The sequence below is a fragment of the Salvia miltiorrhiza genome, chromosome 8 (assembly GCF_028751815.1).
Source record: "Salvia miltiorrhiza cultivar Shanhuang (shh) chromosome 8, IMPLAD_Smil_shh, whole genome shotgun sequence".
Lineage (NCBI taxonomy): Eukaryota > Viridiplantae > Streptophyta > Magnoliopsida > Lamiales > Lamiaceae > Salvia > Salvia miltiorrhiza.
Window position 1 is genome coordinate 14,826,174 of NC_080394.1, and position 18,937 is coordinate 14,845,110.

Sequence of the window (18,937 nt, forward strand, 5' to 3'; positions counted from 1 at the left end):
TATACAATAATTACCTTATTTGGCATCCACGAAGAGTATACTATCGCTCCTTTTTTGGGCATGACTCCACTTTTTCTTTTTATATTTCATCTACAAATACTATTTATTTACTCAAAATTCACTTGGCGCACACTCAATTCAACCACAACAACTCATTTTTAGATTATGAAACCATTTATTCACTAAACATACATTCATCAACTATTTTATCAAAACTTGTACCAAAACCAAATTTATGTACTATTTGTGGATGAAGGTAATAATTAATTTTTAATTGATTTAAGATTCAGAAGATATGGTGGTACGATAAATCATCAATGTAATTATCATGATCAAAACATTCCATATAAGATTAAAAATATTACTCATTCTGTCCATAAATTATGATGTAATTTTGGGGCACGAATTTTAGTAAATGGTTGATAAATGTGTATAAAGTGGAGAATGAACCCAACAAAGTTAAGTGAATAAAATGAGCCATCAAATTTGATGTTTTAAATGTTTGATTTTTTTTTTTTTGGTAAATATCAAGTGTCAATGAAATTTAAAATATAAGGTGAAGTGTACCAAAAGAAAAACACCACAATTTTATGAACGAATGAAAATAGCAAAAAGAATCATAAATGGTATGGCTGGAGAAATTATACTCCCTCCGTCTACTAATTCATGACATATGGGAGGAAACACGAGTTTTAAGAACTCGTGTATTATTTATTAGTTGAGTGGAGAAAGGGACCCACAAAGTGTATTGTTTATTAGTTGAGTGGAGAAAAAATGTATTGCTTATTGGAATCCACCAATTAAAAAATATATAAATAGTTACTAAAAATGGGTAGGACGTGAATTGATGGACGGACCAAAAAGAAAAATAGAACATGAATTGGTGGACGAAGAGAGTATATTGTTGAGACTTGAGCGTGGGATTAATCTCAATGAAAAAATAAATAAAACGAAAAAATGGGCTTTATTGTTATTATGTTAGTCATTAATAAGTTTACTGGGTGAATATCTACTCAAACTATACTAATTTAGTAACGAATTTATTGTAATTTGTAAACCACTATTTCTATTACGAATTTGTATCATATCCATACGATGGGCTTAGTTGTAATATTATAAAGTTTGATACTAAATATAATACTTTATCATCCCTCGTGTCTTTACTCTTTTAAAAACACCACAAATTTTAATAAAATAATTAAGTGTTAAATAATATAAATGTCTCACTTATATTATGAGATTATTCTAAAGTAATTTATTAAAAAAGAAAAAAGAAAAGAGGAGGGGCAGATTGAATGATGAAAGGAGTAAGATTCAGAGGAGGGAGGGAGGCAGTAATTGAAGTATAAAAAGACCATTTAATTCCCGACCATGACCATGACCATGACCATGACCGATTGACCGTGACCCTCTTTACATCATAAATTCGTATAAATATAGAAAGTAATGCTAGCCAATTGATAAACTATATTTTCATTAATTTATAATTTTACTCCTTTCATTCCGTGAAGCTTGAGCAATTTTTTTTCGGCATGAATTTTAAGGAGTTAGTAGTATTTTGTGTGTTGAATGTGGTAGATGAAAATGTGAAAAAGTAAATAAAGAAAAAAAAAGTATTCTAAAAATATTCAAATTTCGTGGGATAATTTAAAAAGGAATATTGTTAAAATTTCGCGGGACGGACAAAGTATAACAAGTTGCCCAATTCGCTTATTGAAAGTCCAACAACTCTATAACTTAGAAGATGCAGTAGGATCATATAGGATGTTGTGCCTACAAAATTGAAAGTTTACTAATTAAAGAGAAAAAAGTTTTGAATATGTTCCTTTATCCACACGTTAAGTACAAAAAATTATTTAAGTATTGCTATTGGTCCAATTTACCTGACCCATATATTTATGAGAGTTTAATCCGGCCAACCCAATTCCACGGCCCAATTTACTTGTTTTTTCGTTTAAATAGCATTTACTCAAAACCAAATTGGAAGTGAAGAATAAAAGAAAAAATTATCACAGTAGGGTAGATCAACTTTTATTGTAAACAATTTTTAAAAATGTACTCTTTGTCCATTAGAAGTGGCTCACTTTCATTTTAAGTTAGTATAATTTAAATGATCAAAGCTAATAATCAAAAACATTTAAGATCCTCCGTTACAAATTCTAAAGAGATATGACAATTCTAAATAATTAAATTTTTCCAATATCAATAATCCATAAATGAATAAGAGATATCACACTGGAATACATGGAATAGTTTAAGGGTGTGTTTGATATATAAATTGAGATAAAGAGTGATAAATAAAACTTAGATAAATAATATTAGATTAAGTGAGATTGTTATTATTTATAGGTGTAATATTCTTGTTTGGTAGATAATATATAATTATAGATTAAATTAACAAATTACAATTTTAACCTTTTATAAACTTATATAAATATGTTTAAAGAGAAAAATAGAAAGTAAAAAAAATATCTAATCCCAATTTTGGAGAAAAAAGGTTGTAAGTAGCTTCAGATAAATAATACTAGGGGAATGAGATATTAAATTTCTGAGTTGAACAGTGATATAAGAACGGAGCTCTCGCTTATTGCGGGCCTTCCTGCTAATCAATATTATTATCGAACGCTTAGATAAGATATGATTATTTATTTATCTTGCTTTATGTAGGACTGAGATCAATCTTGCCACTTTTAAAATGGATCAAATTTTACATACATGATGGGTTTTTTTATTTTTTACCTAGTGCATCATGTTTGAAATTCAATATTATGGCGCACGAACATCTGAATTGAAGGACTGAAATGAAATACTAGAATTTCAAATTTGAAATAGTGTACAATTACATCATGAACTTGACCGGAATCCTCGATGCTCGCGCGACCACTAGCTTCAGACAAAAGAGTGCCAGAAAACATTAATTCCGACATTAACTTCACCACACACACAAAAGCAAAATATAAACTCTAAATAGGAAGGGGAAAAAAAAAGAGGATGGAGGAAAACCCAAAGAAAAAGAAAGTACATCAACCCCAATAATAAAGAGCCAAAAAGAAAATCAGAAAAACAAAGGGAATAACTCCATTCTTGACTCCCCACTCTCTCTTACTCCCTCTAGCTTTAGCAGCTCAAAAGGCGGCAGCCATGGCAGCAGAAGCGGTGTTCAAAGTGGTGGGGCTGGTGTTCCTGCTGTGCAGCGGCACCGCCCTGTTCGCGGCGGCGGTGGCAGCGGGCAACTGGTGCGTGGCGAGGAGCGACGCCAGTGAGCAGGCGCTGCAAACAGCTTTGGACTATGCATGCGGCGCTGGCGCTGACTGTACGGCCATTCAGCCAAATGGGCTTTGCTTTCTGCCAAACACGCTGCAGGCTCATGCCTCATACGCATTCAACAGCTATTTCCAGCGCAAGAACAATGCTCCTGATTCTTGCTCTTTTGCTGCCACTTCCACCATCGCCAGAACTGATCCAAGTTCCTATCTTTGCTCTCTCTCTCTCTCATCTGCATTCTTCATTTAGCACCCTTTTTTGGGAGGGGTTTCTGCAGTCTTCATACTTTTGCATCTGCATGTTTGATGATCTGTTTTTTTATCCTCAGAATTTTGAGAGAAGTAATTTTACTATATGTGTGTGCATATCTCCATGTGCTTGCTACTTCCCACTAGTGGAAAGATTTGAACTTTGTGTTGAATCTTCTTGATTTATTCATTTTATTTATTTGTTGGCGTTTCTCTGTTTTCAGGCTACGGATCTTGTGTTTACCCATCATCTCCAAGGTATTACTTTCTCTCTTTTTTTCTCCTCGTTTCTCCATTTGCCTAAATTTTAAATGCTTTGTGGTTTTTCTTTAATGAAATACTATGAGTTCCTTGTGCTTTTCCAAAAGTTGTTCATTTTGCTTTTTTGTGCCTTAGCATTTTTCCCATGGACAAGAAACTGTCTAGAATTTTTAATTGTAATATCTGCTCATATTATGTTCTAAAGATTGAGTTTTGTACCTTTTGGATTTAAACTGCTTTATAAATTCTCACATATGGCATGAATTTGCAGTAATGCTAAAATTAATTTTGCATTTCGATGTATTTGCATCTTGGAGTAGAAATATGCCTTTATTTAGAAGTGTCATCGAGCTCTGCATATCGTTTAATGTATTTTATTGGTTACTTGGATAAAAGAAATATGCTTCTTGGATGTGGGAGCTGCATGTGTGTGGATGTACTTCATTTTGTCTTTGTTCATGTATGGAGATTTGGGTTCTTTATGCTAAGGTTGTCTTATTATGTTGTGGACTTTTTGATTATTAGTTTATTACATTTTGGGTTAGCAAGGACTTAATTTTTGTGATTAATAAAATTGCAATGTCGAAATGTTGGGACCTCATGGCAAACAACCACATTATTTCTAGGGGGTGTTCTGCTATGTAGATTTCATTTTTTGTTCATTGGTCAAAGCTGCAACTGTAAGAAGTCATGTTTTATAGAAATTGCAAAGTTATATCAAGAGACTTAAGGTAGTTGTTTAGAGATCTAATGTATAAGGGATTTGAATAAGAAATCTCTAGGTTGCATTAGCCTTTTGTGTAAACCTATAAACTTGAAGTGGAAAACCAGAAGATCAATTTGTATAAATATTTTACCTCTGAAAAGCCAAGTTTTTATGAATATATGGTCACAATCTGTTGCTAATACAATGCAATTGTATTGCTGTATAACTCAGGACTAGGCTTTTGTATATCCATGAAGAAATATAAAAAGGCACTTCATAAAATTGGGAATAAAATTTCCTTTTTTTATTCTCTTGACTTGTATATCATTTGGTTCTTTCTATTATCCCAATAGTAGTTTTGGGCATTTTTTTTACACGAAAGATGAACATAGTCATCATTTTATAGAGGTATATAGTTTTTGGTTCAGAAAGAGAAGCTCAATAAGAATCTTAAAATTCAGATGAAGCAAGAAACATTTAGTGTAAACTTTTATGAACTCTGTGCAGTTATCATTATCGTTAACAATTCTCCCTCTTTGGCCTTCTTTTTACCGATTATGTGCAGTAAGCTCTAGACAGACGTTTCAATTCATATTCATTAAGCTGCAAATATGCTATGCATTACTCCGAGTGCTCAGATTCTTTAAGTTTAACTACTTGCAAAGAAGAGTTTGGATTAGTAACTGTCTTGGTTCCGTGAAAGGCGCATTTAGGCATTAAAAACACTCGTGTGTCTCGATTTTGCAGTTCTGCAGGAGGAATGGTGTCATCAGGAGCAACACCCACAACACCCACTGGCATAACCACACCAAATACAATCACACCACCATCAGGAACCACACCTCTATACGGAAGTGGTGCTGGACTAACACCAGCTGGGACGGGGCCAGTTATCCCCGACTCCCCCCTGCCTAACGGGTCCAAAATCTTGTTGCAGCAAACAGTCTTGTCTCCTATAATTTGCTTGCTCAGTTTCTTGATTATCTGCCAGACAATGTAGGGCTATATAAAAGCTTAATCATAACGATATATATTAGCTCGAGAAGTAGGTGAGCCCAGTTTTGTGTTAGCAATTTGTAGCCTTCCTTAATTGTCTCTCTTAGGAAGATATTTGATCGTTTCTTTGAGATGTGTTGGCAAGCTCAACATTTTCACAGTTGAAGGTTAGTAGAATTAATACCCTATTTTTTGAGCCTCACCCTCAAATCCATTCTTGAGATATTGTAGATATGGTTATAATTTACTTATTTATTATTATTATTATCAGACATTTTATGCTCTTTTAAAAAAATCTTTACATGTTAATGAATATTGTGACACCAGAGATATGAAGAAATAGAACTATGGCATAATTATAAATAAAAGAAATTTCTTCATTCCCATTTAGACCAACATTTCAGTTTTAATCTGCCTAAACAAGCAAAAAAAATGCATTTAATATAATAAGCATCCATTCACATCTCTATTGCATGTTTGATTCATCCAGTGTGCATCGAAGGTTAGGGCTGTGGGTTTAAAAAAAAAAAAAAATTGCATCAGATGAATAACCCCTTGGAAGAAACCTTGATATATGAAGTGGAAAAAAAGGCAATTAAATTGGAGTAAATTTGCCTTCTCTTTATAACTCTTGACAATCTTACACAAGATCTAGTAGTGTACAACATCTAGGGTTCGATTGTGATCTAAACTTCATCGAACATTGTCAAGATAAAAGTAACAAGCTAACTAACAATCTAATGTTTTTTCTTTCAAACTTCCTATTTGCAGTAGGATTACACATGTTTCCAGTTAGATCCATCCTTAAAGGATAATACAAACTATAAGAATTGATCACCCCAAGTTCCAGAAACTTGTAGAGATTCAGTTAATGGAAGTGTTGGAATTTTCAGTTCCCCAAAGTTGGATTACCTTGGGTTGAGGCAGACATTTCTCAGGTTGCCTTACAATGTAAATCTGATCACCAGCTTCGTTGTACATGTCTTGATTGCGATGCCACGACCACAGAGCGTGCGTCTCGTTCTTCACCTGCACGGATAAACCCCTAATCACATCCACACTCTCTATTCACAGTCAGATTGTATGAAATGATCCACACAAATTGGCAAATACCTCGAGAATTCCATGGCCAAAGCTGGCTTCCCTGTATGCGCTATACTCAGGTTGTCGGTCCCAACAGAACTTACCAGCAGCTGGTCCAGATGTAAAATTGTGCGCACAGAATCCCCCCATGAAATCATCGGGCGTGGTGGAGGGCTCCGGGCAGTTGCCATGCTCGTCAGCATGTGTCGTTGCCATCTTCTCTCTATTTCCCCCGTCACCTACTGAGAGGTGGATGGGACCACAGGGATCAAGGGTGTAGTTATACACTCTGTTTGACCTCTCATACGCATGTACCTAAACATATTATTTTTCACTTAGGTTGGCTAAAGAAACCACGATGTTCTATTGATTTAAGACTATGAAACTTACATGCCCGTTGAAGACTATGTCGACACCATACTGATACAGTAAATCTTCCATGGCCACCCTCATGCACTCAACTTCTCTGTAGTGTGCCGTGTAAGTGGTGTACCAGGGAGGATGCCACGTAGCGACTAACCACGGTGTAACATCTCGCTTGACATTAGCTAGATCCTTTTGCAACCATTTGTATTGATCATCTGCAGTGAACAACCAAGACACAGAATTAAGACCAACTGTAACTAACAATTATCAGAGCCTTATATGGTAAGAATTCAAGGCTTCTTGTTACCTGACCTACCGTAGGCGGCATATCCACCTAGGATGACAAAATGTATGCCTCCTGCATTGAACGAATAATAGAATGGGGAAGAAGAACCACTTTCTTTATGTGGGAATGCAAATCGAGAAGTGAAGGAAGTAAAAGTCTGGTTGTGAACTTGTTCTTCTATTTCATGGTTCCCTTGCACCATCATTATTGGAATTTTCGATATCAGTGGCTGCATAAATCTGAAAAGATCGTACAGAAAAAGTCACAGTTATATTTCCACAATTATTTGAAGGTTATGACAACTACTTGAAGCATACCTAAGCTCAACACAAAACAAAGGAAAAAGACAATGTAGAAGAATCTAACCTTCCCCAATAATCCCAGCGAGGCTGATACGTCTCATGTATAGGAGTGTTAGGAAACGAGCACGAATAACAATCGGCACCAGTCCCATTGGTGAGATACAAGTTAGCATAGCACAAATCTCCAACCATCAGGATCAGATCAGGCTTGTTGCTCGTTACATGTTCGATTGTCGAAGTGGAGTTGTATGTGAGACCGAGGTCTCCAACAACAGCTATTCTACCAGGATAGCTTTGTGGACTAGATACTGGCATTGTCCTAAAATGATGGATATGACTCATTGCCGGTATTGAAGGATCACCACATTTATAGTAGTATTGAGAATAAGGATCCAAGCCTACAAAACAATAAATGAATTGCAACCATCTCAATTTAAATCAACATTTATGCATTGCCAAGTTTTGGTATAACCACCCAAATCAATGTTCTAGGAAGACAAATTTGGAAGCACACTACAAGTCAAGATTATATGGCAACTCACAGCAACAGACTATAATAACCAAAAGCACGACATGGAAAAGTTGAAAACTCTTTTACCACACCTGTGAGACGGACATGATGAATGATTCCAGAAGTGTAGTTCTTGAGTCCTTTGAAAGGATAAAGCTGATCATAGACGAGAGATTCTCCTGTAGCTATGTGACGCATAGGAAATCTCAGCTTTCCATAGTAAACCACACTAGCAACACTTTTCGGGTTCAATGGTTTTATGTTGTCACCAATCTGAAATTCCCCTGCACATGAATTGGTGATCAATGATCATCATCAAGAAACCAGTCACAAAATGAAGCATCTGTGGCCTAATCATATCATATATCATCAGCAAAGTTTTAGAATTCAACAAATTCAAGAAAAGGACTTGCAAGAAACATAATAACTAAAACTAAAGCATATCGTAGCATTCATTCATCCTCAGTTTCACCATAAAATGAATACAACGAAGAAAATAACCAAACTTAAGGCTCAACAGAAGAGTTTCTAACCTGTAATCCAAGAAATCCAGACAGAATCGTGAGTGGAAGAGAGGGAAACTGAAATTTGTTCAGGTTCAAAACCTGTAACATCCCTTTGCACTCTGGGATCAGAATCGGGCAAATCAATAGCATTTCCGCGGAAATTCTCATCCAATGAAACAGTGACAGGATCAAACGGCCCATCAAGGGTTGTGGGAATTTCACAATGAATTTGAATTAAACTCAAGAAAAGAAGAATGAAAACCGCAACCACCATTTTCCCAAATTGCAGGGCCATTTTTCCCCTTCAAAAGTACTAAACTAAACCCAAATGAAAATAAAGAAAAGCATAGAGAAAAGATGAGAGGGAAAGAGAATATGCCGAGACTTTTCTTGAAAGCAATAAAGCTCCCTTCTTTGGGAGTCAAACGAAATTCTCTCTAATTTCAAATCCAACTAACTATTCATTATCAAAAATAGGTTGAGAATGCAACTTCTTTTAAGAGCTATAAATTTCTGCAGAACATTCTCTTGAACCAGAAATATCCCAAAAAAGTTAGTTTGGAAGAGGGGGTTACAAAGAGCAAACAATGGCTATTTCTATACACAGATATATATAGACATGTGTGTGTAGTGTGTGTGAAAAGGAAGTCAAATTTGAAGATGGGGTGAAGAATTTGAAGGGTAGTGATCAACGGTTATGTCAGTTATATATGCTTGCAACCACAATACATACAACAAAAATGTCATTATAATTGCGGAAATGGAAAACCTCGATAGCAGCGAACTGCTTCATGATTACTAATTTAGATTTAAATTTAGTTGCGAATTAAATTTCAAATTACGTAAACAGAATAGAAATTCAGCTCAAAACTCCGTCCAATTATAGAATAGTTTATTATTAAAAAGGAATATCCCTTTTTCACAATTATTCGCGTCGAATATCCGATCTGGAGATGACAGATGAGCCCATTCCGGTAATCGGCTAGATTTGCGGTCCACTTGTGTGTCAAGATTTTCTTCCTTTTCAATAATAAAATGTTTAATTTGCCTCCCGTCTTCACATTTCGAATTCGATTCGAATCGGCTCGAAATTATCGGTTCATGATTCCAAACATATGCAATCAAAATCGGTTCAGATGATAGGTCATTCGGTTCATTGTTTCAAACCAAAATCGGCAGTTCCTGTTCAATTTTGAACCGTCCGTTCACGATCATTTTCTTTTTAATTTATTTTTTTAATTATATTTTGAAGTGTTGACTTGAAATATTGACTCTTTTACTCCCTTCGTCCGCCAAGATTATGGCAATTTGTTTGGGCACATGATTTAATAAAATTGGTGATGATTTTGATGTAGTGGAGAAAGGATCCCACCACTTTATGAGATGAGTGGTTGAGATTGAATTTTGAGTGGTTTTTTTGTAAGTAAAGAGTGTTAATAAGGATAAAATATTAAAGAGGATGGTGGGACCATTGCCATAAAAGGAAAGTGACATAATCTTGGCGGACGCCCGATATAGTAATTGTGACATAATCTTGGCGGACGGATGGAGTATTTAAATTATAAATGGTTGAAATTTAGTAGTATGAATTAGATGTGGAATAAGAAATCATATTTTTATTTAGGTTGTAAATAAATGGTTGATAGGTTAGTATGTGGAAATATGAATGATGAGTATGGCATTCGGGTCCACTTTATATATCATGAAGTAAACCTAAACACTCGCACAACAGACCCAATAAATCCGCTGGAAGGCTCACAGATGAAGAGACTCGAAGAGATCCATAGAACTGATGTGCAGATCTGATGATGCCCTTGGAAAGCACCATAGCTGAAGATAAAGAATGAAGAGTCGAAGAAGGAGATAACCCTAGCGAGTCAATTATGAATTCATTGAATACACAAATCTATATTGTTTTTTAGGTTATAATGAACAGTGTATTCACTACAAGAAAATGCGGCTCTAACGACCGAATTTTCGGTCGTTAAACTCGAAAAAACGGTCGTTACAGACCTAACGACCGAAACAACGACCGAAAACTGTGGTCGCCGTTTTGTTCGTCGTGTGGTCTTCAACGACCGTTTTTTTTCGGTCGTTGAAATCCAACGACCGAAATTTAATTATAACGACCGTTTATTCGGTCTTTTAAACCGTAGCCAAGCTCCCAGGGACGACGAAAATCAGGACTCAGCGACCGAATTTCGGTCGTTGATCAACGACCGTTTGAAAACGGTCGTTGATCTTCTGAGATCATCAACGACCGTTTTTAAACGGTCGTTGATCAACGACCGAAGTTCGGTCGCTGAGTCCTGATTTTCGGTCGTTAAACAACGACCGTTGTTAAAACGGTCGTTGTTCTTCCGAAAGAATTAACGACCGTTTTTAACTCGGTCGTTGTTTAAAGACCGAAATTTCGGTCGTTAGAGGTCGTTTTTCCTGTTTTTCAGTCATTTCTTAACGATCGCTTTTTTAAAATTTCGGTCGTTGTTTAATTTCGGTCGTTTTTTTGTTTTTTTGTTTTTTTGTTTTGTATTCCTGTTTTCAATTATATAGCAATCTATAAATTATTCAAAATCATGAAGATGAGCAAAGTAGAAAGACATCAAATATAACAAAGTAGCAAATCATAAAATATGTCAACAAGTTTAGAAATTCAGTATTCAAAGTATAGTATCAAACAAACGATAGTAAATAATATAATCAGAGGTCCGGGTGGGTCCCATCAGAGGCGTCGGAGGGGGACTGTGCATGATATCCTCGCATGAGGAGGGCGATCTGGGCTTGCATCTCCTGTATAGCCTTGCTCTGAGCCTCCTCGCTCGCTCTCCTGACCTCTAGCTCCCTCTGTGTGGAGCTCAGCTCCTCCCTCAATGTAATGAGCTCATCTCTCGAGGCAACAGGGAAAGGAAACTGGGAGGTGCTAGTGGAGTGCGTGCTCGACGACTCGCCGCTCTCAGTAATCGCCCTAGACATCATCATGCCTAATCCCATGATGCGCCCCCTCGAATCAGGAGCGACGACCTCTCGGAAGATGCGCTCTACATCTACGGGCGTGACCTCTTCCTGTGTTTGGCGAAGCTCTGCCAATCGCCTCTCGACCTCCAACTACAATACAAAAATAGTTAGAATAGTTGTAAAATAATTTATTCGAACAAAGGAATTTAAACATACTAAATTAACGTCATACCTCGTGCTGCGCAGGTCGTCCAGCGGTATACTGTCCATTCTTATAATGCATCCGTCGAAAAGTCGCCCAAGTAGCCTCGTCAAAAGAAATATTGCTCTCCCGAGCCTCACAAAACACATTAAAAATATAAGTAACAATTTAGTAATGCATAAAAATTTTAAATAAAACGTTGTAAAGTTACCAGATGCTCAGCATGATCTAAAGCACTGCGCGACCCTCCATGATGGATAGCCATCCCTGTACCCGGACCGCCTGGCTCTGAGCGGCGATTCCTGGACGCCTGAGCAGACCTTGCTTGAGTATCAGGCAAAGCCCAATAAGCCCTCCAAGCTGCCTCAATGTTAGGCTGAAGATAATCAATCTTCTTCTTATGTATCAACAGGACCTTCTTGCAATTGCTGATGTAATCCTTGTACGCCACTCAAGCTGACTTAACCCACACTTTCTTAATAACATGCCTGGTATGTTGCGTTTTATCCCAACAAAATGCTTTCTATTTAAAGATATTGCAAATAAGAAAAAAATTAGTATTGTGATTGTTTGTTTAGAATATAAAAATTGTATATGAGATGATCGTACCTCAGACTCATCAAAATAAAAATCCCTCATCCCCTCAGTCAAATTCTTCCAATTGGTGCCACTTTCATGTGGCATACCTTGAAAGCTATCAGTCGCCCTAGCCCGAATAGCTCCAGTCGGCCTCAGAATACTTAAAGTGTTGAAATTAAATTTAGAATTAATGTACAAAACAATTTGAAGTTAACTGATACATTGTGAAACGTACCTACGAGTGAAATAAACCCATGTCCGCCCATCACTAGCAACACGTTCCTCCTCCACATTAGGGTTTTCATCCTCTAGCGGCCTATTATCGAAAATAGGACCAGAACCGGATGGACCCGAACCAGATGGAGTAGAACCGGATGGATTAGACCCGGATGGATTAGACCCGGATTGAGTAGAAGCATCCATCTATATCCAAATTTAAAGTAATTAGTATATTAGTTTATTATTTAACACATTAAATATATAAAATGTTCAAATATGTTTTATTTGAAGTCATTAATTACTCAATCTGATTCAGTGTTAGAAGACTCGGGGGATTGTAAAATAAGGTCTTCATCATCATCATCATCATCATCATGATCTATGTCCACCTCGCCTCCATGTGGATGAACCATTGTTGAAATGTCATCTATATTCGTAAGAGATATTCTGCCTACGACTTCCTCTTGAAAAGGCAAAGACGTTGTTGGAAGTTCAGTTGTGGAAACTTCAACAACTGGCCTTGCTTTCACTTTACAAGCAGCCAACCAATTGCTTCTGTTGTTATTTTTACTTGGATACAAGCAATAATAAACTTGTGCAGCTTGATTGGCGAGGATAAATGGTTCGTATTTGGAATAACGACGATTCTTGTGCACCGAAACCAGATTGAAGTCACGATCAATGTCGGTTCCAGTTGGAGTTTGAGGGTCAAACCACTCACATTTGAATAATGTGGTTGTTTTTATTGGTAGCCCAGGATACTCTAGGACAACAACCTCTAACAAACGACCATAGAAATCTAACTGGACACCGTTCAACACTGAACCCTTAACGCACAATCCACTATTATCAGTTGATTTCTTCGAGCCATAAGAAACCGTATGAAATTTGAATCCGTTGACAAAGAATCCTTGGTATGTAGTAACTCTGTGCAGAGGTCCCAATGACAAATGATGCAAAAATGAATTGACTAGCCCATTTGTTGGATTTGAAGCCTATTCAATGAAAGAAACTGATTAGTTACAAACAATTGTAGTATACTTTGACATAATACGTTGAGTTGAAGTTCATTGGATGAAAGAACTTACATATGCTTTGAACCATGTGGGAAATTCTTTCTCAAGTTTCTGTTGAAGTTCATTGGATGAAATATCACGAAATTTGGCCCGCATTTCATCCTCAAACAACCTATTGATTAATATATATCATATTTATTAAACAACCTATGTGTAGATTAATAAATTTAATAACATATGCTTTGTACATACCCTGTGTAGGTTTCTGTAACTTCTGTGCAATTGTTTAGCACGTACAAATGGGCGGCGTCGTGCTCTTTAGGTTCTAGAAATCTAGTTGTCATCTTTCCAAATGGTCTCCCAACATACTTGAAGACAGACAACATGTCAGGGATCACATCAACACCACTACCTTCAAAGTTTCGAGGTACATTCCGTTGCTTTGTCTTAACGTGATCTTCAAAGTAATAACAACAGAATGCTGTAGCCTCTTCCACAAGATAAGCATTTGTAATTGATCCTTCAACTTTGGCTTTGTTTTTAACTGTTTTCTTCAACTTTCTCAAGTACCTCTCAAATGGATACATCCATCTATACTGTACAGGGCCTGCCATCATAGCCTCATCGGCCAAGTGTATTGGAAGATGCTCCATAGAGTCGAAGAAACTAGGAGGGAAGATTCTTTCCAACTTACAGAGAATGACAGGAATATTTTTTTGCATCTGAAGAAGATTGTCAACTTGAATGTTTGGTGAAGTCAAATCTTTGAAAAAGAGACAAAGATCTGTAATTTTCCACCTATTCAATTCTTCGCGAGATTTGGCCGTATCCTTTGTTTTGCCTTTAGTGTTCATAATGGTGTTAAACAAATTATCAAAGACGTTCTTTTCTATATGCATAACATCAAGATTATGACGTATAAGCAACGAACTCCAATATGGCAAATCCCAGAATATACTTTTTTTCCTCCAACCTGATTCATAAGTTCTTTGTCGTTTAGATATCCGTAATCGAGTCTCTTCAACTGTCAATTCTGTTACTTTTTTAATCCCCAATCCCTCAATCTCAGCCAACAACTGGTACCCATTTTTTGTTTGTGGAGGACCTTTTCTTACTTGAGCATTTTTTATAAACGCATTTTTGTTGCGTCGAAAAGGATGATCAGTGGGTAAGAACCTCCTATGACAGTCAAACCAGGATTGTTTACCACTCAAAGGTAATCGAAAAGAATCTGTATCATCACAACAACGTGGACATGCCAATCTACCAGCTGTACTCCAACCAGAAAGCATGGAATAAGCGGGAAAGTCACTAATTGTCCACAAAAGTGCAGCACGCATTTGGAAATTATTCTTCAATGATATGTCATACGTTTGGACACCCACTTCCCAAAGATGAGATAACTCGGCAATCAACGGTTGAAGAAAAACATCAATCATATCCTTTGGATTGTGTGGCCCAGGGACGACAGCAGTGAGAAATATGTGTTGTTCTCTCATGCACATCCAAGGAGGAAGATTGTATGGAGTAAGTAGGATTGGCCATGAGGAATATTGCTTTCCAAAATTGTTGAATGGCGAGAATCCGTCAGTACAAAGCCCCAATCTCACATTTCTGACCTCAGCCGCAAAATCAGGAAATGTGTTGTCAAAATGTTTCCATGCAGGTGAGTCTGCAGGGTGTCTCATCACACCATCATTAACTGATGTAGCATGCCATCGCATATCAGCTGCTGTTGCTTTAGATGCATATAACCTTTGCAATCTTGGGGTGATGGGAAAGTAATGCATCTGACTTACTGCAACTAGGCGTCGTTGACGACTACCACTGGGACCAGAAGATTCTTTGTAACGTTTTGCATCGCAAAACTTACACTCGTTCAAGCTTTCATCATCCCCCCAAAAAAGCATACAATTATTACGACAACAATCAATCTTCTCAACTGGCAAACCCATCCCACGAAGCAATTTCTTTGCATTGTAGAAATCTCCAGTCACCAAATTATTATCGGGAACTATTTCTTTAATCAACTCCAAAATCTGATCAAAACATCGCTCAGACATATTATTATCAGATTTTAAACTCATCAATCGAGCTACAAGAGATAATTGGGTATGGGTTTTACAGCCAGGCCACAACTCTCTATCAGCCGCCTTTAACATATCATACAAATGTTGGGCTGTTGGGTTTGGAGATTCTTCAATTAAATCATCGACATTGTGAAATTGAGCTGTCGCTACATCCATCACCATCGTCTCATAACGATTGACTTCTCTATCTTCCTCAATGGTTATAATACGCCTAGCAACATCAGGGACTTGCACTAACGCTTCACCATGCATCGTCCATATATGGTATCTAGGGATAAAACCATTCTTTGCCAAGTGAACCCTAACAGTCATTGGAGTATCAAATTTTTTGTTCTTACATTTCGTGCATGGGCATTTGATCTTATTTCCAATCATTAAGTCCGGTCGAGAAAGTGCATAATGGATAAATACTTCCAATCCATCCATGAACTCTCCTGTTAGACTACCTTGAGCATATCGCCTATACATCCACCCTCTATCTAAACTCATGTTTATATTTCCTGCATTCATATATTATTAATGTTTTAATTAGTTCACACATTAGATATAAAATTAAGATGATGAATAAGAGTGGAAATTAAGATTAGAAATTAAGATTAAGATTAAGATTAAGATAAGGATTAGGAATTAAGATTAAGATTATGAAATGAGATTAATATTTGGATTAGGAATTAAGATTAAGATTAGGATTATGAAAGGAGATTAAGATTAGTATTTGGAATTAAGATTAAGAGTATGATTAAGAAAGGAGATTAAGATTTGGATTAGGAATTAAGAACTCAAATAAGGTCGGAGATTAGGATTATAGAAGGATGACTGAAGATTACGATTAGGATTTCAAGAAGGATGATTGAAGATTGAAATTTCAACACAACAACAAAACCAAGGCGGTAGTCATTGCTACCGCCTCCGCCTCTCCCCCACCGGCGGCCCAAACTCCAATTAATCACAATCATACTTAATCGCCTCTCCCCCACCGGCGAAACTATCATGCTTAATTATAATTAAAACATGCTCAACGCAATTAATCATGCTAAATCATATATTTCGCCTCTCCCCCACCGGCGATAAAGCGAATTAAATAAATTTAAACATTATAAGTTCTTTAAATAGAAATTAAGCTTCCTAAGTTCTTTAAATAGAAATGAACCTAACTAAGTTCTTTAAATAGAAATGAACCTAACTAAGTTCTTTAAATAGAGATTAACCTAACTAAGTTCTTTAACTAAATCTAATATATATAAACCTAACTAAGTTATTTAAATAAATCTAATATTTACAAATAAACCTAACTAAGTTCTTTAAATAAATCTTATAAAATAAATTATCTTACTAAGTTCTTGTTCTTTAAACAAATCAAATACAAATGAACATATATATAATTAACATATAATTTCACATTACATTCAAACTAAATTCACATATACTATACAACACAACAACTAAATTTCACATTAATTCATACTAATATAATTAACATAAATTTGAAACATAGCCTACATTAATTCACATATAATTCATACTAAGTTCTATGTAAATTTCACATTAATTCACATATAATTAACCTAAATTCATATATACTAACATATCAATATTAACCTAAATTCAAATATAAGTTACACGAACTAACCTACAATCTCTTATTCCGGCAACGGCAGGAGCTTTCCGGCGAGGGCAGGGGCGGTCCGGCGAGGGCAGGGGGCTGGGAATTAGAGTTAGGGTTAATAATTGATGAAATCTATAAAAAATAATTAATTAGGGTTAGGATGAATAATTAATTAACTTACCGTAGAGTATCACGTCGACGGAGAGCGGCGGCGGCGTCGCGTCGGACGGAGAGGAGCAGCAGCGGTCGCGTCGCGTCGGACGGAGAGAAGCAGCAGCGGTCGCGTCGGACGGAGAGGAGCAGCAGCGGCGGCGTCGGTGGAGGTGGCCGTTCGATGGACGGAGGCGGCGGTGTCGGGAACGACGAAATCGGCGGAAGGAGGCGGAGAATCGGAGGAGGAAAGGGTGGAGAAGAAAATGGGGGAAAAATTAGAAAACCTAAGTTAAGTCCGCGAATTCAACGATCGAATGTCAATTTAATGACCGTTTTTCGGTCGTTGCTAATTTTAATTATAATATTAATAATTTCGGTATACAACGACCGAAAAACGGTCGTTAAAAATAATTATTTCGGTCGTTAATATTAAATATATTTAAATAAATTAAAATACAACGACCGTTAAAAAACGGTCGTTAAATATTTCCGAAAACTTAAAAATATCAGAACTCAAATTTAAATAAATTAAAATACAACGACCGTTAGAAACGGTCGTTAAATTAAAAATATATCAAAATTCAAAAAAAAAACCAACGACCGTAAAAACGGTCGTAGTTACGGTCGTTATAAATTAACGACCGTTTCATTCGGTCGTAGGAAATAAAAAAAATAAGATTTAAAATATTAAACAAAACGGTCGTTAATATTAAAATTTCGGTCGTTACGGCCGCCTTTTTAACGACCGAAAATTTCGGTCGTTAATTTCGGTCGTTGGAGCCGCTGTTTCTTGTAGTGATTTTATACCAAATAAAATATTTAAATATTATATAAATATATATATATATATATATATATATATACACAACTTTTTTTAGAACCTTAATTACTGATCTTTCATCGAATTTTGATTTTGCATACCAATTGTGAAAAGTAACGTGATAATTACCGAACTATTAATTTAATCTAATTTTGCTACTAATTGAGATTTCGGTCAAATTTATTACTGGCATGACTAGCCGAATAATTGATGTGGCATCATTGGCGAGGGAATCTGTCACAGCCCGACCTAAGCTAGTGTATAGTTAAGCCGGAGAAAAGTGTGACTAGGAAAGGAGCAAGAAAATGAAAAAGAAAAATAGGTTTCAAAACTAATCACTAACCTGCTTAAACAATAATTTACCAAAATGTTTGGTAATCATAAGCATTCTTTTCTAAACTTAAAAGCAGACAACTTACAATAACACAACGACAAACTGTCTAAGTATCAAATGACATAATTCTCTATGCTAACTATTGGTTTGAAATATTTGCAACACATCAATAAAGTAACATACACTAAGTGTTGCAACAGACTAACCTAAATGGATTACATGTATGAAGACATGAAATCTTGATCCTAATTTAATACATACATATCAAAAGCTTTGCTTTGCTCGCTTCCATCTGCATCACAGCTTAACCTGCACATTTAGAAAACATATGCAGGGTTGAGTACTAAAAGCACTCAATGGACACATGCCAAAATAACTTGAAAGCTTGCTCTTAGAGCTATATATTGAACTTGTCATCTCAAACATTATACATG

The 18,937-nt window shown here is 36.2% G+C and overlaps 2 protein-coding genes across 4 annotated transcripts; both read right to left on the bottom strand.

Annotated features, from left to right (window-relative positions):
* Positions 1–2,788: 2,788 nt before the first annotated feature.
* On the bottom strand, positions 2,789–9,368 carry LOC131001305 (purple acid phosphatase 15-like). 3 transcript variants are annotated; one of them, XM_057927662.1, is made up of 8 exons: positions 8,557–9,364; positions 8,116–8,307; positions 7,577–7,910; positions 7,232–7,449; positions 6,949–7,139; positions 6,589–6,873; positions 6,388–6,504; positions 2,789–3,558 (listed from the first exon to the last, which is right to left on the bottom strand). In XM_057927662.1, the coding sequence occupies exons 1-8, from the start codon at positions 8,822–8,824 to the stop codon at positions 3,493–3,495; spliced, it is 1,671 nt and encodes a 556-aa protein (XP_057783645.1). In that variant the 5' UTR covers positions 8,825–9,364; the 3' UTR covers positions 2,789–3,492. The 3 variants fall into 3 exon arrangements, with proteins under 3 accessions (XP_057783645.1, XP_057783643.1, XP_057783644.1); XM_057927660.1 differs by lacking the exon at positions 2,789–3,558 and adding an exon at positions 5,052–5,463 and having other exon boundaries at positions 8,557–9,368; XM_057927661.1 differs by lacking the exon at positions 2,789–3,558 and adding an exon at positions 5,052–5,463 and having other exon boundaries at positions 7,241–7,449; positions 8,557–9,366.
* A 1,722-nt stretch (positions 9,369–11,090) lies between these two features.
* On the bottom strand, positions 11,091–16,919 carry LOC131001306 (uncharacterized). The gene is made up of 2 exons (XM_057927664.1): positions 16,418–16,919; positions 11,091–11,634 (listed from the first exon to the last, which is right to left on the bottom strand). Exons 1-2 carry the CDS (start codon positions 16,580–16,582, stop codon positions 11,230–11,232), a joined length of 570 nt encoding a protein of 189 aa, XP_057783647.1. The 5' UTR covers positions 16,583–16,919; the 3' UTR covers positions 11,091–11,229.
* Positions 16,920–18,937: the final 2,018 nt, after the last annotated feature.